General features: G+C 45.5%; 1 protein-coding gene across 15 annotated transcripts in view; it reads right to left on the bottom strand.

The window, feature by feature from the left end:
* Positions 1 to 7,477: 7,477 nt before the first annotated feature.
* The window catches only part of Agbl2 (ATP/GTP binding protein like 2), a 59,893-nt gene continuing 44,848 nt past the window's right edge, over positions 7,478 to 22,522 (bottom strand). For 5 of the 15 annotated variants that reach the window (XM_037204936.1, XM_037204935.1, XM_037204941.1 and 2 more), the window contains 4 exons: positions 19,115 to 19,201; positions 16,338 to 16,424; positions 13,652 to 13,738; positions 11,009 to 11,888 (listed from right to left, as the gene is read on the bottom strand). In XM_037204936.1, coding sequence (XP_037060831.1) covers positions 11,712 to 11,888; positions 13,652 to 13,738; positions 16,338 to 16,424; positions 19,115 to 19,201 — 438 coding nt within the window. In that variant the 3' untranslated portion in view covers positions 11,009 to 11,711. Of the gene's footprint in view, positions 7,673 to 11,008; positions 11,889 to 13,651; positions 13,739 to 16,337; positions 16,425 to 19,114; positions 19,202 to 21,820; positions 21,907 to 22,522 lie in introns of those variants that run through there. The other 10 variants (XM_037204939.1, XM_037204945.1, XM_037204943.1 and 7 more) reach the window with 7 other exon arrangements.

The following is a 22,522-nucleotide window of genomic DNA, read 5'->3' as shown; positions in this document are numbered from 1 at the left end:
GTGGCCAGGACAGATAAGAGTGGGCCATGCTTGTTATCCCAATACCTGGGAGGCGGAGAAGGAAGGAGGATCAGGAGTCAAATGTCACCCTCAGCTACACAGTGCGGTTGAACATAGCCTGAGCTGCATGAGATTGTCTCCAAAAAAAAAAAAAAAAAGTGAAGGCAAATGAAAGCTGTGACTGTAAAGGGGCCCCAAAATAGCTTGACCACACAGCAGCCATGACAGGCTTAGGGACCTAGAAATGACTTCTGAGACAGGCTTACTGGCAGGCAACACCCAGATCCAGGAAAGCCTCAAGCTGATACCACCCAGGGACCTACCCAGGGATGAGGAAGTACCTGACACCCCAAACATTCCAACAATTAGATAAGGTGATCAGATGTCCTTGAGTCTAGCACACACCTATTTTTGTTTTACAGATACCCCTAGACAATTGTCAGCCAACCAGGGCCCTGGACCCTGGGAATCCCCTCACCCCAACCTCTGCTATGATAAAAATCCCACCCTGCCTGGGCTCAGAGCTCTTTGCTCTCACCACTGTGTCAGACAGACAGAGGGACGGAGCCCTGGACCTTGAAATAAAGGCTCTTTGCTTTTTCATACAGGATTTGGTCTCCATGGTGGTCTTTTGGGGGTGCCCACGATCTGGGCATAACATTTGGGGGCTCGTCCCGGATCCCCCAAGCCCACTGGGACCACTGCCCCGTAGAGCCTCCTGAAGAGTCGGCCGGTACGTGTGTCTGTGCTTACTCTAGTTTTTTCTGTGTTCATGTGTTGACTTGTGTTTGCTCTTGTTTGGATATCCTTTTGTAGGTAGGCTTTTGGGATATCCATTTGTAAGCGGGCCTTTTGGCCATTTGGATATCCTTTTGTAAGTAAGCCAAGACTTGCAAGTGCCTACTGTCGGTACCACAGGCCGGGAAACTGATGTTCCCTTTGGTTGAAATTTGGATTTGACTTAGAAGCCGGCAGCAGCATCTCAGTTCTGTTTATGTTGTTTGTAGTCCTGTGCCATGTATGTATTTGTGTGCTGAAATTCTGTTTGTTCTCTTTCTGACTTAGGACCTGACTTACAAGACTGACATAATGAGACAGACTAAGAGTACTCCTGCTCCTCTAACCTTGACTCTGGACCACTTTCAGGACTTTAGTAATAGGGCAAAGAGAGAAGGACTGGAAACTATTAAAAAGGGTAAACTGACCATCTTTTGTGAGACTGAATGGCCAACATTTGGAACCCTGTGGCCAATAGAGGGAACTTTTGACTCATTTCTAGGACAAAAGACTGGATCTTTGGCAAACCCAGATACCCAGACCAGATTCCTTACATAGTTACTTGGGAGGACCTGGTAGCATACCCTCCTCCTTGGTTGAAACCCTTTGTCTCCACAGGATTGATGAACAAGACCGTCCTCGCCTTACAGAAAGACAAAGGGTGAGAGGACCCTAAACCCTCTGCCCCTGTCTTGCAAGGGGGTACAGAGGAGGAACTCCTTTTTTCACCTCCCCTTACCGAACGCATCCCCCAACTGATCAGGTGGACAGGAGAGCCCAGGGGGGTGCAGGAAATTTGGGAAGCCCACCTTTCACCAGAGGGCAAGCCCAGCAAGAATTGCTCTAGGCAGCTGACTCTGTCCATCTCCCTCCGAGAGCAGTTGGGCTACCGCCAGGTTCTAATGGGGGGTCCTTGTGTGGCCGCTGTCGGCCCACCAATTTGGCCAAAATCAGTAGTATACAACAGGAAAAGACAGAGTCTCCATTGGCCTTCTTAGAACAGATTATGGAGGCCTTTAGGGCATACTCTCCTATGGATCCTGAGGCCCAGGAGAATAGATCGGCAGTGGTCATGGCCTTTGTTAATCAGGCCGCGCCTGACAAGTTACAAAAGACAGATGGGCTTGTAGAAAAGAGCATCCAGGAGCTGTTAGCTGTAGCTCAGAAAGTGCACAACAACCGAGAAACCCTGGAAGAAAAACAGATGAGGGTCATGGCAGCAGAGAATGCAAAGCAGACTCAAAATATGGCAAGAATCCTCCTAGCAGCCACTGCAGGAGATCCAGATGAGAAGGAGCGCCAACTGAGACACCTAGCCAGAGGCCAAGGTAAGGACCCCGCCCAAGGGAGTTCCTGGAGCTGAGGAAAGACCAATGTGCTTACTGCAAGGAAATGGGACATTGGGTAAAGAATGCCCTAAAAACCCCAGGTGCACGGATTATGACCCAGTGTGAGATTCCCACCGTGTGCTGGTTGCAGAATCAGGCGATTTCAGTGACTAGGGGAGACAGGGTTCAGACCCCCTCCCCAAGCCCAGGGTAACACTCAGAGTGGAGGGGAAACTTACGGATTTTGTAGTAGAGTAGATACCGGAGCTCAACATTTGGTCTTAATCAAACCCCAAGAAAACCTTTCTCAGAAAAAGTCTTGGGTGCAGGGAGCCACAGGTATGAGCCAATATTCATGGACTACCCAAAGAACAGTGGATCTTGGAAGGGGCCGGGTATCCCACTCATTCCTGGTCATACCTAACTGCCCCTACCCCTTATTAGGAAGAGGCTTACTTTCTAAAGTTGGGGCTCAGATTACTTTTAATAAGAATGGAGTCTCAATTACAAATCAGGAGGGAGAGCTGATCCAAATCCTCACCCTCCAGCTTGAGGGTGAGTATAGATCACTCCCAGAGTTGCCACCTGCCCCTCAGGACATGACCACATGGCCAGCCCAGTATCCAGAGGCATTCACAGAGACTGGGGCAATGGGCTTGGCAAAACATTGAGCCCCAATACTAACTGAGCGTAAGCCTGATGCCACCCCCCACCCAGGTGCGGCAATACCCCGTGTCCTGGGAGGCAAAGGAGGCAATCACCCTCACTCGAATCACACAGCCTCATGGAACTGGGAATTTTAATCCTTTGCCGGTCAGCCTGGAATACTCCCCTGCTCCCCGTTAAAAAGCCCAACTCAAATGATTACCGGCCCGTGCAGGATCTTAGGGAGGTCAGTCACAGGGTTATGGATGTACACCCCACTGTACCGAATCCATACACCCCTTTGAGCTCACTTCCTCCCACGCCGGCCTGGTATACGGTACTGGATCTTAAAGATGCTTTCTTCAGCCTGCCTTTAGCCCCAAAGAGCCAGCCCTTGTTCGCCTTTGAATGGCACGACCCAAATCTGCCGAGCTCAAGTGACGGATCTAGGATGTGTCCTCGAAGGGGGTCAGGGTTGGCTCTCGGAAGCCCCGAAAAGAGACTGTGCTCAAAATACCTGCCCCCACTTCCAGGAGGGAGGTTAGAGAATTCCTGGGGTCAGCCGGCTTCCGCAGTCTCTGGATCCCCACTTTTGCTGAACTAGCTAAACCACTGTATGAGGCAACAAAAGAGAGCCGGCCCCTTCGGTGGACTGAGGCTGAGGACAAGGCGTTCAACACGATAGAAAGGGCCCTCCTCTCGGCACCTGCGCTGGGACTGGAGATACAACCCAACGTTTTCACCGCTACGGAGATGAAAGAAAAGGCATAGCTAAAGGTGTCCTGACTCAAACTCTAGGACCTTGGAATAGGCCGGTGGCCTATGTCTCAGAGAGACTCCACCCCGTGATCACTGCAGCCACTGCCCTGTTGGTCAAAGATGCCGACAAGTTGACTTTAGGCCAAGGGCTCCTTATCACCACCCCTCACGTTGAAGGAGCGCTCAGACAACTGCCTAACCGATGGCCGAGCAATGCTCAGATGGCTCACTGCCAAAGCCTCCTCCTTAATCCCCCTCGTATCCGGTTTCTCCCGAGTGTGGCCTTAAATCCCACATCCCTGCTCCCCGACCCGGAGCTGGACTGCGGAGGAATCCTGAGCCAGGTACATGGACTGAGAAGAGACCCACGAGACCAGCCCTTGCCGGATGCTGACCTCACATGGTATACGGATGGGAGCAGCTTTATACGAGATGGCAAAAGGTACGCAGGGGCGGCTGTGGTGTCAGAAAAAGGACACTGTTTGGGCAATGGCCCTCCCACCTGGGACTTCCGCCCAGAGAGCTGAGCTGATAGTCTTGATTAAGGCGCTGGAGATGGCAAAGGGAAAGAGGCTAAATGTGTACAGACAGCCGCTGTGCCTTTACCACGGCCCACGTTCATCAAAAACAAACAGGAGAGTTTAGACTTGCTGGTAGCTTCATGGAAGCCAACCAAACTGGCCATTATCCATTGTCCTGGGCATCAAAAAACCGATATCCCAACAGCGAGAGGGAACCAGAGGGCAGATGGGGCAGCGAAGAAAGCCGCCAAACAAACGATGGATATCCTGGCGCTGACGCTACCAGACCCAGGACCAATGGACCTCCCTGAGAATCCAGCCTATACCCCTGCTGACCTGTGCATGATACAGTGCTTACCAAGGGCACAGCAGCCCCAAGGGCTAGTGAGCTGGTGGATGACAGGCAGTTGAAGATGCATCATGCCGGAGAGGCTGGCTGAAGCCCTCCTTCGTCACATTCCCCGGTCTACCCACCTCGGCACCCGGAAAACAGAAGATCTGATAAGGCAGTCCCATTTAAGAATCTTTGACCTTCAACACAAGACCAAGCAAATAGCTGAGAAATGCCTGGCCTGCCGACTCACCAATGCAGACAACCAACCCAAAAATCCTGGAACCAGACTTAGGCATCAAACCCGGTTCCCACTGGGAGATAGACTTCACTGAGGTGAAACCTGGCAAATATGGTTACAAGTATCATTTAGTGTTTATAGATTCATTTTCTACATGGGTGGAGGCCTTTCCCACGAAGCATGAGACTGCTCACATGGTCGCCAAAAAGCTAATTGAGGACATTATTCTGAGGTATGTCATCCCTACCCTCTTGAGTTCAGACAACGGACCAGCATTCATCTCTCAGGTAACCCAGCTCCTGGTAAGGGCATTGGGAGTGAATTGGAAATTACATTGTGCTTATTGGCCCCAAAGTTCTGGTCAGGTTGAGCACATGAATAGGACCCTAAATGCTGCAGGCCGCAGGAATATCATAAGAACTCAGCTGGTTATGGCAAAGTCCCTACCTGGAGGAATCAGGGAATTCCTCCAGAGGAAGCCAAATCCCAAGGAGTTTTTGGTGTTACTTGGCTTGTTATATATCAGCTGTATTCTGTTATGAAAATCATGTGTGCCTTCATAGCTTTCCCAATTGACTTTTCCCTAAGAAGGGCTAACAGTGTGGACTGATCACTCTCTGGACATACACACTCCAGGTATTTGGAGAACAGCCTCAGGAAAGGCTTTCTCTGGAATCAGATATCTCCCTTAGCCACTTTCAAGGACTAACAGAAATAACAGTCCACGTGCAAGTCTCCTGATTTAAGATAAATTCCACAAGGAGACACCGCCTAGATCAGGTGGACGTTAAGTAATAGCTTTACACAATTCAGCTTGGACCCTCCTTTCTTACAGCCTTACCAACTTTATAGACTGCTAACTCTTTACCTAACCACTTCTAGGAATATTTAGATAACCTTCTGTGCTGACAGCTATGCTCAGCCAGAACTCCAGTTCAAGCCTCCCTGTAATTATCATTAGCAGCATCCGGCCAGGTCCATCCCCAGATGGAGGAAAGTACTTTATCGGAGATACCTCTGTACTCTCTAAGAACAGACTTAAGCATCTGGGCTACCTGTTTGAGAAGGCCTGGTGGATGTGCCAATTAAGCCTCATTTCCTCCTTTCCCAAACCTTACCTCCAGTTCCAGATCTCCCTTTAAATATCACCAGAGGCATCTAGCTGTACACAGGTTGCCTAGTGACCGAGCACACTTTCCCCCACCCTGTAGAAAAATGGCAGATAGCTTGGACAGATAGGAGCCACAGGAAAAAAGAAGGCAGTTTTATTTTCTCCCATTGACCTAGCAACTTATAGATTCTTAACACCTTCTAACAATCACATTTAAGATTATAGTTGAGCACATAAGAGCCATCTTCTTAGATATTACCTGAATTTAGCCTTTAGTTAATTCATTTCCCCATTGGTCACTTCCCTTTGGGATTGCAAATGATAATTAACGGTTATTGCCTCCCTATGTGATTCTTATCACCCCTCCATTTGACCCTGGGAGCCTGGTTTTGCACTGCTAAGGGAATTACTGCTTGTAAGTGTATATATACCAGGACTCCCAGGGCATGAGGAGAGAGAAGAGAAAAGAGAATGGAAGAACTAGATGGGTAAGAACTTGAGAGGAACAAACTGAGATGGGGAAGAAGTAGATTGAAGGGCTACAAGAGAGTACTAGAGGAATGAGATGGAAGATGAGGAAGAGCCAGATGGGGAAGAACAAGATGAGGAAGAGCCAGATGGGGAAGAACAAGATGAGGTAGAACGAGATGAGGAGAGAGGAGATGAGAGAGGAGATGATATGGGAAGGAACTAGATGAATGAGAACCTAGAAGGGGCAGAACTAGATGAAGGAATTAAGATAGAACTTAGAGGTGATTGCAGACAAGTGTAGAGAGAAATCAGGCTAAAGATGACCTAAATATGAGAGCAGAATATAAGTTTGTAACTGACACAGAATAATAAAGTATATGGACTAAGGAGTTTCGTGTACATAGAGCCATTTCTTCTCATCAAAGATTAATTATCAGCTGGTTGTAGATTCTTCGAGGACCCTGGGAGGGGACTATTGAGGGGCTGGACCCCCATAGTCACCGAAACCTAAAAGAGACCCTTACCGAATTAACCATGGAAACTGGCGGTGACTGGATGGCTCACCTCCTGTTTGCCCTCTATAGAGCTCGTAACTCACCTTATACCGGGGGCTAACTCCCTTTGAAATCATGTTTGGGAGGCCCCCTCCTGTTTTGCCTAACTTAAAATCTGAGCTTTTTTTTGCGGAGTTTGATGATGTTAACGTGGCTGCTTCCCTCAAGGCTGTGGCTCTCGTGAAGAAGGACATATGGTCTCACCTGAGGGCCGTTTATGAGACGGCTCTGCCTCCTGTACCACATAAGTTTCAGCCTGGAGACAGGGTTTACATGAAGAGACTTCGAAGGGAGACCCTCCAGCCGCGCTGGAAGGGGCCATACATTGTGATCCTGACAACTCCAACAGCCCTGAAGGTGGAAGCCATGGCCACCTGGATTCCTCACACCCACACCCAGCTGGCAGGTCCAGAGATAGAGAACCCTACAGAACTGCCACAAGAAAGAGACTCCTCAGGCCGGAAGATTGAGCATCAGGATAACCCGCTCAAGCTCAAACTTCGCCGTCAACCTCCATCGTGAAGAGCCTGTTTTTTTTTGCTGGCACTGCTCATCCTCTGCCACCCCACGCTTCCTGCTGATCCACATCAACCTAAAAGACTCGCTTGGACTGTCACTGATACGTCCTCTGGAGAAATCCTCAAGCAAGAGTCAGCTAGAGCTCCACCTGGGTCCTGGTCCCCACCTCTAGAATTTAAGATACAGGATTTATTTCTGTTCAACCAAGATCAGCGCCAGCTGAGAGAAAAAAGTTTTTATGTCTGCCCGGGACACAAGACGGAAAAGTCCTGGCATCAGCAGTGTGGGGAGGAGTCGATTCTTACTTCTGTACCTCTTGGAAATGTGTGAGTACTGGACCTATCTGGTGGACACCACCGATAAGAGACGATTTGATCTCAGTCCGACGAGGTATATATGACAGCAGTTTCGGGTCCTATGGAAATCAAAAATGTAACCCCCTCAGGATAGAATTTACTGATAGGGGAAAACAAATTCAGACAGAGGAATGGACCACTGGCAAGACCTGGGGTATCCAAGTCTAGGATGGCCCTGGACCTTATCTTGGGCTGATCCCAGGGGCCCTCTTCACCATCAGATTAGAGTTCAGACACCCTCCCCCAGTGGCAAAAGGACATAATTCAGCCCTGGTACCTTATGAGGCTCCTGCTACCAGACCCCCAGGAGGGAACCAGACACCAGTAGTCCACTTGGGAACCACCCCTCAGGGTCAAGAATCTTCATACAGCCAACATTCTTTATGGGACTTGGTTTCTAAAACCTCCCAGGTGATAAATGCCTCTAAACCTGATTTGACTAAAGAATGCTGGCTTTGAGGTGGATCTCTGTGAGTTCGAGGCCAGCCTGGGCTACCAAATGAGTTCCGGGAAAGGCACAAAGCTACACAGAGAAACCCTGTCTCGAAAAACCAAACAGAGAGAGAGAGAGAGAGGGAGAGAGAGAGAGAGAGAGAGAGAGAGAGAGAGAGAGAGAGAGAGAGAGAGAGAAATGCTGGTTTTGTCTAAATGCAAAACTTTCTATACTGGTATTACAACAGCCAGTGATTACACCTCAGTCTCCCCAGCATCCTGGCCTTGGGGGAAACAGGGAAAGATTTCGTTACAGCAGGTAAAGGGTACAGGAATTTGTGTGGTGCCTCCTGGAAAGCAAGCACCATCAGATGTATGTAATCAGACTATTGCCATACAAGACAATACTGTTTATTCGGCCTCTGCTGGATGGTGGCTTGCACTTTGGCACTCACTCCCTGCATCCCTGTATACAGTGTTCTGCCTGCATGTACGCCTGCAGGCCAGGAGAGGGCACCAGACCTCATTAAGGATGGTTGTGAGCCACCATGTGGTTGCTGGGAATTGACCTCAGGACCTCTGAAAGAACAGTCAGTGCTCTTAACCTCTGAGCCATCTTTCCAGCCCTGGACAAGGTTTTTGTGTGATAGTCCAATTGTTCCCCAACATAAAATATCTTATAAAGAGACCCAAATAGAATTGGCCTTATCCCCTATTCCTACCAGGGCAAAACGGGCCATAGGAGCAACAGCTGTCTTACTCTCTTCCCTGGTAGGGCTGGGCATAGCTGGGGCAAACGGGGGGGGGTGGGGGGTGGGGGGTGGGGGTGGTGGGGTAGGCACCTCAGCCTTAATTCTCCAGGATAAAAACTACCGGGCCCTACAGTTAACCATCAATTCAGATCTTAAAAACATAGAACAGTCAATACTTAAATTAGAGACCTCGAAGAGGTCTGGACCTCCTCTTCATGCAACAAGGAGGCTTATGTGTTGCTCTGGGGGAAGAATACTGTTTCTATGTCAATCATTCTGGGATAATAGAGATGCAATAGCCTTGTTAAGAAAACGGATTAATGATAGAGAGCAAAACGTATACTCGTAAGTTGGATGGTATGAAAATCTGTTCGGTTGGTCCCCTTGGTTAAGCACCCTGTTGTCTGCCTTAGCCAGCCCCTTAATGACTTTGCTCCTTCTGCTTACACTTGGCCCTTGTCTTATTAATAGGCTGATTGTCTTCATTTGAGAGTGGGTCAGCTGTTCAGCTAATGGTTCTTAGGTCCCAATACCATCCCCTTAAACCTATGAACAGGCAGGACCCATGATTAGGTCCTGTCATTGGTACTTGTGAAGGGGGGAATGTAAAGGGGCCCCAAAATAGCTTCACCACACAGCAGCCATGACAGGCTTAGGGACCTAGATATGGCTTCTAAGACAGGCTTACTGACAGGCAACACCCAGATCCAGGAAAGCCTCAAGCTGATACCAACCAGGGATCCACCCAGGGATGAGGAAATACCTAACATTCCAATCGTTAGATAAGGTGGCCAGATGTCCTTGAATCTAGCACAGACCAATTTTTGTTTTACAGATACCCCTAGACAATTGTCAGCTAATCAGGGTCCTGAACCCTGGAAATCCCCTCACCCCAACCTCTGCTATGATAAAAATCCCACCCTGCCTGGGCTCAGGGCTCTCTGCTCTCGTGTTGAGTTGGACAGACAGACAGAGGGACCGAGCCCCGGAACTTGAAATAAAGGCTCTTTGCTTTTTCATACAGGATTTGGTCTCTGAGGTGGTCTTTTGGGGGTCCCCGTGATCTGGGTATAACAGTGATCACATCACCTCTCTCTCCAAGACCAGAAAGGGTCTGGTGAGACAGCTCACCAATGGTTTAAGGACCTATGGCCAAGCCTGACGACCTGAGTTTGATGTTCAGGACCCACGTGGTCGGATGAGAAGACCAACACTCGCAAGTTGTCCTCTGACTTCCTCATGTGCGCTGTGCACACACATTAAATAAATAAAAAACAAACAAAACAACAAGAAAGGGTATGCTGCCACCAGGTGGTACCAGTACTCCCATTGGCCATGCGGCCCTAAAAGGAAGGCTTTTTGAGGAGGACAGGAGTCAGGTCCTCCACATACACACATACGTGAACATGCATACACACAGACATGTATGCACATGTGAACATATGCATAAACATGTATACACATGGATGAACTATTCACACACATACAAACATATAACACATACATGAACATGTATCCACACATACATATACAAATGAAAGTATGCTAGGAAACTTTTCATGTAATGTGACAAGACAAAAGGGAAGCAAGGGCAGGAGTGGACCTGCATGGACAGAAGTCATCCTCTCTACCTCCATTTCCCCCTTTCCTTTCTTTTTTTGTTTTTCCAGATAGCCCTGGCTGTCCTGGAACTCACTCTGTAGAGCAGCCGGCCTTGAACTCACAGAGATCCGCCTACCTCTGCCTCACAGTGCTGGGATTAAAGGTGTGAGGCACCACCGCCCGGCTCCCTTTTTATTTTATTTGTTTATTTATTATTTGAGACTGAATCTCACTCTGTAACTTAGTAACTCACAGCAACTCTCCTGTCTCAAGTGCTGGAGTTACACATGAGCCACCATACCTAGCTTGGAGTAACCCTTTTTTTTTTTTAATGTACAAGGTCCTACTTTATAACCCTGGCTGGCCTAAAACTTGGGATGTAGAGCAGACTGGCCTTGAACTCACGGTCTCTGCCTCCTGAGTGCTGGGATTATAAGCATGAGCCCTGTGCCAACCTGAGTGACTGTTCTTCACTGTGACTCTGAATTCTGACATGACTTGTAGCTGGAAGACTATGATTGGTCCTCATGAGGAATCACAGAAAATAAATGGCTGATATGTAAATCTGTTCACATAAGATTATGTAGTAAAATAATCAAGGAACAAATAACCAGAGAGAAAGAATTTTAATCATTGAGTTAAAAATTTACATAACCTTGTTGAACATAATGTATGCAACATTAAATTATGAGTAATACATGTAATTGTTTTTTCTGTGTAGGAATACCTCTCTTTGAGCAAACCTGATATACCATAGTCTGACAGGACATTTTACCATTTGGAAACCGACACAAGACTTTTTCATATGGTGCATTCCCAAAACACATTTAAAACAGTTTGATCTTTTAAAAACTGATTTGCATCTAACTTCAGAGGGAACACCTATTGGTTAAAAATGAGGTATGTATGTGCTGTCTTTTCATGAGTATATATGCTTCAGCTTTCAATAAAGGCTTTTCTATACATCAAACTATAATCTCATCTGAGGATAAAATTACTGAATTCATGAGGTATGCACCTGAGGATATATGCACAGTGGAAGGACAGAGCGCAGGTCAGTGTGTGGTGAACGCACAACACAGTACACCATAAACCGAGTTTCCATTTCATTTATAGATTTCCTCTTATAAAGTGTGTAGAATCCACAACCATTTCAGGGGAGCTGGAGACACAGGTCAATGGTAAAGCACTCGCCTAGTATGCTTAGTGCCCTAGGTCTGGTTCCCAACACTGCATGTGAAACAAAACAAAACCCAATAAAAGTACCCCAAAACCTCTGAGGGAGGCACCTGTGTGCTAGAGCAAAAGTGCACTATGGGTATGTGTAAATGTGCAAGGATGGATAGACCGCCGCCACGGCGCTGCGCTCTTTCCTCGGGGCGGGGTATCTAGTCCTAGGCCAGTTTGCCTTGACATCTGGAGCTGGCCCTAGGCCGGAGTTTGTGCTTCTCTTTGGAGAGCATGATGCCGTAAAGCCTGGCTTCTTACTCTGCACAAATGAGACAAAAGAGTTGAATTGACTTTCTGTTGCAGTTTCTAAGTTAGAGTTAGGGTTGAGGTCAGGTCGGCTGCACTAGACAGCAGTTAGAGATATTTGCATTTCCTCCCAGAATACCAAAGTGGTCAACAACGCTACGGGGAAGAGGTGAATCAAACACTCGGTCAGGTTTCTCAGCCCAGCAGAAGACTGTTTTTTATAAGCTGTCCTCCAGCAAAACACAAAGGAAGAGACACCTCGTGTGTCAAAACCGCTGGCCTGCACTTCCGGCTCTGCCGTCTGGCACGCTCCGGAAGTTAAACTGCACTCCCTGTAGGAAAAGACTCCACAGGAAAACTCAAGAGGATGGAGGAATTGTCGAGGGCTGCCTGGCATCCATCCAGCTCCCTGCTGTTAACAGCACGGCTTTCATGTTACAGGCTAATCAGCGGGTTTTAGTTGTACACACGGTTCTGTCACCTGCAGGCCTGATAGGTACTGAGTGAGGAACAAGAACAAGGTCATCACTCACGAGTCTGCTACAACTTTCTTTAGATTGACTTCATTATTTACAAAAAGAGAACTTCATTTTTATTTTTGTGGTTTTTCAAGACAGAGTTTCTCTGGGTAACAGTCCTGGCTGTCCTAGAACTCGCTCTGTAGACCAGGCTGGCCTTGAACTCACAGAGATCTGCCTGCCTCTGCCTCCCAGTGCTGGGATTAAAGGTGTGTGCCACCACAACCCAGCTAAAAGATAATATTTTTATTTTATCTGTAATGAAATATTTTTATATAATAAATAAAAATAAAATGAATTTTTTTAATATTTTGTGCATCAGAAGATGTCAGATCCACTGAAATGGACGGTTGTGAGCCACCATGTGGGTGCTGGGAACAGAACTCAGGTCCTCCTGAAGAAGAACAAATGCTCATAACTGCTAAGCCATCTCTCAACTCCATAATTGTTGTTTTTGGGGTTTTGTTTCTTATTTTATATTTTTTTTGTTTTTTTCAGACAGTCTCTTTATGCAGTCCTGGCTGTCCTGGATTCACTAGGTAGACGAGGCTGGCCTCAAACTCACAGAGATCCACCTATATCTGCCTCCCATGTGCTGGGATTAACGGCATGTGAGACTACATTCAGCTGGTTGAAATTAAATTCTTTTTTTTTTCTTTTTGTTGTTTTTGTTTTTTTGAGACAGAGTTTGCCAGTGCAGTTTTGGTGCCTGTCCTGGTTCTCACTTTGTAGACCAGGCTAGCCTTGGACTCAAGAGATCCACCTACATCTGCCTCCCGAGTGCTGAGATTAAAGGCATGTGTAACCCACTTCCCAGCTTGAAATTAAATTCTTGATACCCAGATTTTAGCTCTGGGCAGGCTCTCACTAGCCCTGTCCTATCTTGGGAGCCATGCTCCAGAGTGGCCAGGTGGTAGGAGCCTGAGGGTACAAACTTCCTTAGATGTTCATTGGGCAGAACAAGTCTGAGTGGACAACAGCACCACTCATCCAAATCACACAATATATATGAAGATTAATTAAGCGGGTGCACACCTATAATTTTAGCACTTGGGAGGCAGAGGCAGCAAGATGGTCACAAGTCTATGAGACCAGCCAGGCCCGTATAACAAGATCTAGGCTAGCAGGGGCTATATGTTGAGAACCTGTCTCATACAAAACAAGACAAAAGATACACATATACACACACAGACAGACAAACAAGAAAATTAACTAAAATTAACCACTGGCATGTGTATGTACAAATGAGGTGCAGTACCTGAACTGTTTCCTTATTCTTAGGTAGAACCAGGCTGGTCAGTGGTGGTTCCAGGGAGGTGCCTTTGTTTCTTCCACTTAACTGTGTCTAAAATAAATGAATACATCCTCGCTAAGTTTTCCTTGTGAACACTGTGGGTATACTGAGAACATGTTAGTCTTGGGATTTTTGTTCATGCATGTTAGCCCATGAGGATAACACAACACAAAAGGAAGGAAAAGCACACGTGAGTAACAACTCTGAAGAGAACTAATGTTTATTCCGTGTCCACTACATGCCAGGTGCTTTTGAGTCTCCCATCTAGAGCTAAAGCCACCATAGGCTTCAGGTTTCTGCACCTCAGTGTGCAGATCAGAGACGGAGTTCTTGGCCGATTGAGTAACTCACATAGTTTAGAGTTCTCAGAAATGCTTGGGAACACAAGTGCTTTGGATTTCAGGATTTTTTTTTTCTTTCTGATTTTGGAATATGTGCACATACATAATGAGACAGCTAAGAGATGGTATCCCAGTGTAATCATGAAATTTATTCATGTTTTGTATGTGCACTTACACATACAGCCTGAAGGTATTTTTGTATATGTGTTATGTGTGTGGTGTATGTGTATGTTAGCATGTGGCTGGCTGGCCAACAAGACCCTGGGATCTTCCTGTCTGTCTCTTCCACTAGATCACAGTGTACTACCATGTCTGGCTTTATGTGGGGGCTGAGGATCCATGCTAAGGTCCTCACATTTGCACACAGCACTTTGCCCACTGAACCATCTCCCAGCCCTTGCCTGGAGATAATTTTGTATCATTAAAATGTTTAATTGTCTATTATTAATGTGCATGTGTATGTGTGTGTGTGTGTGTGAGTGGGCAAGTGTGTCCATGACACATGTGGAGGTCACAGACAACCCTTGGGAGTTGTCTGTTGTCTTCTACTGTGAACTCTGGAAATCAAATTTAGGTTGCCAGTTTGAGGTACAAACACCTCTGTCCCCTGAGGCCTCTCATTGACCTCTGTGTAGTGTTTGTTCATATCTTTTGTATGAAACCAGTTTCACAGTATAGAATTTTCCAATTATGGAGTCATGTCTCTAACAAAGTTCCAAGTTTAGGAGCTGGAGTGGAGCTGGAATTTGAACAGACTTCAAAGTTGTGCTTCTGACAGTTACATTAGACACTAAATAGTCCTTGATGTTGATTTGATGGTTGTATTCTGGAGGGGGCTGTTCCTGGGGTAGTCCAGTTGGATCTCACTGTACTTACTGTATTATTGTTAATCACAGGGTAGCACTCCATTCAAGGAAGGCTCATTTTCTGTCAGTTCTACTAAGAACCAGCCACTATTGTATCAAAACCTCTCTGTGTGTGTGTGTGTGTGTGTGAGAGAGAGAGAGAGAGACAGAGAGAGAGAGACAGAGACAGAGAGACAGAGAGAGAGAGACTAGGAATTGAACTTAAGACTTTGAGCATGCTAGACATGCATCCTACAACTGAGGATATATAATAATCCTAGGTTTTTTTCAATGTTTTTTAAAAGCTATTTGTTTGTTTAGTTTTTCTAGACAGGGTTTCTCTGTGTATTCTGGGCTGTCCTAGAACTCACAGTATGGAAAAAACTGGCCTCGAAACTCAAGATATCTGCCTGCTTCTGCCTCCTGAGTGCTGGGATTAAAGGTGTGCACCACCACTGCCCAACTTAAAAATCAGCTTTATTTATATTTATAAATAAATATAAATTTATATATATTATATAAATATATAATATATATTTATGATACACACACATATATAATTATTAGCTCAGTTGTACTATATATTTGTATACATGTATGCCATATATGTACCAGTGCCTGAGGACACCATAAGAGGACATTAGGTCCTATGGAGCTATAGATGGTTGTGAGCTGTCAGATGTGGGTGCTGGGATCTGAGTCCTCATCCTCTGCAAGAGTGTCAAGCACTCAGAACTGCTGAGCCATCTTTTCATGACTCTTTTCTCCATAGTTTGAGAAGGGTCTTTCTAAGTTACTCAGATTTGCCTTGAACTTGTGATCCTTCAGTCTTGGTCTCTTCAGGAGCTGATATTACAGGCCTAAGTCACTACACCAGGTTCAAATTTTTTTTTTCTAGACAGGGTTTCTCAGTGTAGTTTTGGTGCCTGTCCTGGATCTCGCTCTCTAGACCAGGGTAACTTCGAACTCACAGTAATCTGCCTGGCTCTGCCTCCTGAGTGCTGCAATTTAAGACGTGTGCCACCATAGCCCAGCTTGAAATTAAATTCTTGATACCCAGATTTTAGCTCTGGGCAGGCTCTCACTAGCCCTGTCCTATCTTGGGAGCCATGCTCCAGAGTGGCCAGGTGGCAGGAGCCTGAGGGTACAAACTTCCTTAGATGTTCATCTGGGTAGAACAGGTCTGAGTGGACAACAGCACTACTCATCCAAATCACACAATATATATGAAGATTAATTAAGCGGGTGCACATTTATAATTTTAGCACTTGGGAGGCAGAGGCAGCAAGATCGTCACAAGTCTATGAGACCAGCCAGGCCCATAAAACAAGATCTAGGCTAGCTGGGGCTATATGTTGAGAACCTGTCTCATACAAAACAAGACAAAGGATACACATACACACAAACAAGAAAATTAACTAAAATTAACCGCTGGCATGTGTATGTACAAATGAGGTGCAGTACCTGAACTGTTTCCTTATTCTTAGGTAGAACCAGGCTGGTCAGTGGTGGTTCCAGGGAGGTGCTTTTGTCTCTTCCACTTAACTGTGTCTAAAATAAATGAATACATCCTCGCTAAGTTTTCCTTGTGAACACTGTGGGTATACTGAGAACATGTTAGTCTTGGGATTTTTGTTCATGCATGTTAGCCCATGAGGATAACACAACACAAAAGGAAGGCAAAGCACAGGTGAGTAACAACTCCGAAGAGAACTAATGTTTATTCCGTGTCCACTACATGCCAGGTGCTTTTTAGTCTCCCATCTAGAGCTAAAGCCACCATAGGCTTCAGGTTTCTGCACCTCAGTGTGCAGATCAGAGACAGAGATCTTGGCCAATTGAGTAACTCACACAGTTTAGAGTTCTCAGAAATGCTTGGGAACACTAGTGCTTTGGATTTCAGGGTTTTTTTTCTTTCTGATTTTGGAATATGTGCACTTACATAATGAGACAGCTAAGAGATGGTATCCCAGTGTAATCATGAAATTTATTCATGTTTTGTATGTGCACTTACACATACAGCCTGAAGGTATTTTTGTATATGTGTTATGTGTGTGGTGTATGTGTATGTTAGCATGTGGCTGGCTGGCCAACATGACCCTGGGATCTTCCTGTCTGTCTCTTCCACTAGATCACAGTGTACTACCATGTCTGGCTTTATGTGGGGGCTGTGGATCCATGCTAAGGTCCTCACATTTGCACACAGCACTTTGCCCACTGAACCATCTCCCAGCCCTTGCCTGGAGATAATTGTGTATCATTAAAATGTTTAATTGTCTATTATTAATGTGTGTGTGTATGTGTGTGTGTGTGTGTGTGTGTGTGTGTGTGTGTGTGTGGGCAAGTGTGTCCATGATACATGTGGAGGTCACACACAACCCTTGGGAGTTGTCTGTTGTCTTCTACTGTGAACTCTGGAAATCAAATTTAGGTTGTCAGTTTGAGGTACAAACACCTCTATCCCCTGAGGCCTCTCATTGACCTCTATGGAGCGTTTGTTCATATCTTTTGTATGAAACCAGTTTCACAGTATAGAATTTTCCAATTATGGAGTCATGGCTCTCACAAAGTTTCAGGTTTAGGAGCTGGAGTGGAGCTGGAATTTGAACAGACTTCAAAGCCTGTGCTTCTGACAGTTACATTAGACACTAAATAGTCCTTGATGTTGATTTGATGGTTGTATTCTGGAGGGGGGCTGTTCCTGGGGTAGTCCAGTTGAGTCTTACTGTACTTACTGTATTATTGTTAATCACAGGGTAGCACTCCATTCAAGGAAAGTTCATTTTCTGTCAGTTCTACTAAGAACCAGCCGCTATTGTATGAAAACCTCTCTCTCTCTCTGTGTCTGTGTGTGTGTGTGTGTGTGTGAGAGAGAGAGAGAGACAGAGAGAGAGACAGAGAGAGAGAGAGAGAGAGAGAGAGAGAGAGAGAGAGAGAGAGAGAGAGAGAGAGAGAGAGAGCAGGAATTGAACTTAAGACTTTGAGCATGCCAGACAAGCATCCTACAACTGAGGATATATAACAATCCTAGCCTTTTTCTCATTTTTTTTTTTTAAAAAAGCCATATTTTGTTTAGTTTTTCTAGACAGGGTTTCTCTGTGTAGTCGGGCTGTCCTAGAACTCGCACTATGAAAAACGCTGGCCTCGAACTCAAGAAATCTGCCTGCTTTTGCCTCCGGTGTGCTGGGATTAAAGGTGTGCACCACCACTGCCGAACTTCAAAAACAGCTTTATTTTGGAATATATGTGTGTGTGTGTGTGTGTGTGTGTGTGTGTGTGTGTGTGTGTATACATACAGATATATATATATGTACACACACATATGATTATTAGCTCAGTTGTAATATATATCTGTATAAATATATGAGACATATGTACCGGTGCCTGAGGGGACCAGAAGAGGGCATTAGGTCCTCTGGAGCTATAGATGGTTGTGAGCTGCCTGATGTGGGCGCTAGGAACTGAGGCCTCATTCTCTGCAAGAGTGTCAAGCACTCAGAACTGCTGATCCATCTTTCCAGGACCCTTTTCTCCATAGTTTTGAAGGGTCTTTCTAAGTTACTCAGACTTGCCTTGAACTTGTGATACTTCTGTTTTGGTCTCTTCAGGAGCTGGTATTACTGGCCTTAGTCACTACACCAGGTCCAAAAAATATTTTTTGTTTGTTTGTTTTTCAAGACAGGATTTCTAAGTGTAGTTTTGGTGCCTGTCCTAGATCTCGCTCTGTAGACCAGGCTAGCCTTGAACTCACAGTAATCTGCCTGGCTCTGCCTCCTGAGTGCTGGAATTTAACGCGTGTGCCACCATAACTCGGCTTGAAATTAAATTCTTGATACCCAGATTTTAGCTCTGGGCAGGCTCTCACTAGCCCTGTCCTATCTTGGGAGCCATGCTCCAGAGTGGCCAGGTGGCAGGAGCCTGAGGGCACAAACTTCCTTAGATGTTCATCTGGGTAGAACAGGTCTGAGTGGACAACAGCACCACTCATCCAAATTACACAATATATATGAAAATTATTAAGCGGGTACACATTTATAATTTTAGCACTTAGGAGGCAGAGGCAGCAAGATGGTCACAAGTCTATGAGACCAGCCAGGCCCATAAAACAAGATCTAGGCTAGCAGGGGCTATATGTTGAGAACCTGTCTCATACAAAACAAGACAACACACACAGACAGACAAACAAGAAAATTAACTAAAATTAACCGCTGGCATGTGTATGTACAAATGAGGTGCAGTACCTGAACTGTTTCCTTATTCTTAGGTAGAACCCGGCTGGTCAGTGGTGGTTCCAGGGAGGGGCCTTTGTCTCTTCCACTTAACTGTGTCTAAAATAAATGAGTACATCCTCGCTAAGTTTTCCTTGTGAACACTGTGGGTATACTGAGAACATGTTAGTCTTGGGATTTTTGTTCATGCATGTTAGCCCATGAGGATAATGCAACACAAAAGGAAGGCAAAGCACAGGTGAGTAACAACTCCGAAGAGAACTAATGTTTATTCCATGTCCACTACATGCCAGGTGCTTTTGAGTCTCCCATCTAGAGCTAAAGCCACCATAGGCTTCAGGTTTCTGCACCTCAGTGTGCAGATCAGAGACAGAGTTCCTGGCTGACTGAGTAACTCACACAGTTTAGAGTTCTCAGAAATGCTTGGGAACACAAGTGCTTTGGATTTCAGGATTTTTTTTTCTTTCTGATTTTGGAATGTGTGCACATACATGATGGAATATCTAAGAGATGGTATCCCAGTGTAATCATGAAATTTATTCATGTTTTGTATGTGCACTTACACATACAGCCTGAAGGTATTTTTGTATATGTGTTATGTGTGTGGTGTGTGTGTATGTTAGCATGTGGCTGACTGGCCAACAAGACCCTGGGATCTTCCTGTCTGTCTCTTCCACTAGATCACAGTGTACTACCATGTCTGGCTTTATGTGGGGGCTGCGGATCCATGCTAAGGTCCTCACATTTGCACACAGCACTTTGCCCACTGAACCATCTCCCAGCCCTTGCCTGGAGATAATTGTGTATCATTAAAATGTTTAACTGTCTATTATTAATGTGCATGTATATGTGTGTGTGTGTGTGTGTGTGTGTGTGTGCAAGTGTGTCCATGACACATGTGGAGGTCACACACAACCCTTGGGAGTTGTCTGTTGTCTTCTACTGTGAACTCTGGAAATCAAATTTAGGTTGTCAGTTTGAGGTCCAAACACCTCTATCCCCTGAGGCCTCTCATTGACCTCTATGGAGCGTTGTTCATATCTTTTGTATGAAACCAGTTTCACAGTATAGAATTTTCCAATTATGGAGTCATGGCTCTTACAAAGTTCCAGGTTTAGGGGCTGGAGTGGAGCTGGAATTTGAACATACTTTAAAGCTTGTGCTTCTGACAGTTCCATTAGACACTAAATAGTCCTTGATGTTGATTTGATGGTTGTATTCTGGAGGGGGCTCTTCCTGGGGTAGTCCAGTTGGATCTTACTGTACTTACTGTATAATTGTTAATCACAGGGTAGCACTCCATTCAAGGAAGGTTCATTTTCTGTCAGTTCTACTAAGAACCAGCCACTATGGTATCAAAACCTCTGTGTGTGTGTGTGTGTGTGTGTGTGAGAGAGAGAGAGAGAGAGAGAGAGAGAGAGAGACAGAGACAGAGACAGAGACAGAGAGACAGAGAGAGAGAGAGACTAGGAATTGAACTTAAGACTTTGAGCATGCCAGACAAGCATCCTACAACTGAGGATATATAATAATCCTAGGTTTTTTTCAATGTTTTTTAAAAGCTATTTGTTTGTTTAGTTTTTCTAGACAGGGTTTCTCTGTGTATTCTGGGCTGTCCTAGAACTCACAGTATGGAAAAACTGGCCTCGAACTCAAGAAATCTGCCTGCTTCTGCCTCCTGAGTGCTGGGATTAAAGGTGTGCACCACCACTGCCCAACTTAAAAATCAGCTTTATTTATATTTATAAATAAATATAAATTTATATATATTATATAAATATATAATATATATTTATGATACACACACATATATAATTATTAGCTCAGTTGTACTATATATTTGTATACATGTATGCCATATATGTACCGGTGCCTGAGGACACCATAAGAGGACATTAGGTCCTATGGAGCTATAGATGGTTGTGAGCTGTCAGATGTGGGTGCTGGGAACTGAGTCCTCATCCTCTGCAAGAGTGTCAAGCACTCAGAACTGCTGAGCCATCTTTCCAGGACCCTTTTCTCCATAGTTTTGAAGGGTCTTTCTAAGTTACTCAGACTTGCCTTGAACTTGTGATCCTTCAGTCTTGGTCTCTTCAGGAGCTGATATTACAGGCCTAAGTCACTACACCAGGTTCAAATTTTTTTTTTCTAGACAGGGTTTCTCAGTGTAGTTTTGGTGCCTGTCCTGGATCTCGCTCTGTAGACCAGGCTAGCTTCGAACTCACAGTAATCTGCCTGGCTCTGCCTCCTGAGTGCTGCAATTTAAGACGTGTGCCACCATAGCCCAGCTTGAAATTAAATTCTTGATACCCAGATTTTAGCTCTGGGCAGGCTCTCACTAGCCCTGTCCAATCTTGGGAGCCATGCTCCAGAGTGGCCAGGTGGCAGGAGCCTGAGGGTACAAACTTCCTTAGATGTTCATCTGGGTAGAACAGGTCTGAGTGGACAACAGCACCACTCATCCAAATCACACAATATATATGAAGATTAATTAAGCGGGTGCACATTTATAATTTTAGCACTTGGGAGGCAGAGGCAGCAAGATCGTCACAAGTCTATGAGACCAGGCAGGCCCGTATAACAAGATCTAGGCTAGCAGGGGCTATATGTTGAGAACCTGTCTCATACAAAACAAGACAAAGGATACACATACACACAAACAAGAAAATTAACTAAAATTAACCGCTGGCATGTGTATGTACAAATGAGGTGCAGTACCTGAACTGTTTCCTTATTCTTAGGTAGAACCAGGCTGGTCAGTGGTGGTTCCAGGGAGGGCTTTTGTCTCTTCCACTTAACTGTGTCTAAAATAAATGAATACATCCTCGCTAAGTTTTCCTTGTGAACACTGTGGGTATACTGAGAACATGTTAGTCTTGGGATTTTTTGTTCATGCATGTTAGCCCATGAGGATAATGCAACACAAAAGGAAGGCAAAGCACACATGAGTAACAACTCTGAAGAGAACTAATGTTTATTCCATGTCCACTACATGCCAGGGCTTTTGAGTCTCCCATCTAGAGCTAAAGCCACCATAGGCTTCAGGTTTCTGCACCTCAGTGTGCAGATCAGAGATGGAGTTCCTGGCTGATTGAGTAACTCACACAGTTTAGAGTTCTCAGAAATGCTTGGGAACACAAGTGCTTTGGATTTCAGGTTTTTTTTTTCTTTCTGATTTTGGAATATGTGCACTTACATAACGAGACATCTAAGAGATGGTATCCCAGTGTAATCATGAAATTTATTCATGTTTTGTATGTGCACTTACACATACAGCCTGAAGGTATTTTTGTATATGTGTTATGTGTGTGGTGAATGTGTATGTTAGCATGTGGCTAGCTGGCCAACAAGACCCTGGGATCTTCCTGTCTGTCTCTTCCACTAGATCACAGTGTACTACCATGTCTGGCTTTATGTGGG

The sequence above is a fragment of the Peromyscus leucopus genome, chromosome 4, assembly GCF_004664715.2.
Source record: "Peromyscus leucopus breed LL Stock chromosome 4, UCI_PerLeu_2.1, whole genome shotgun sequence".
NCBI classification, from domain to species: domain Eukaryota; kingdom Metazoa; phylum Chordata; class Mammalia; order Rodentia; family Cricetidae; genus Peromyscus; species Peromyscus leucopus.
This window is presented reverse-complemented; position numbering and strand designations above follow the sequence as displayed.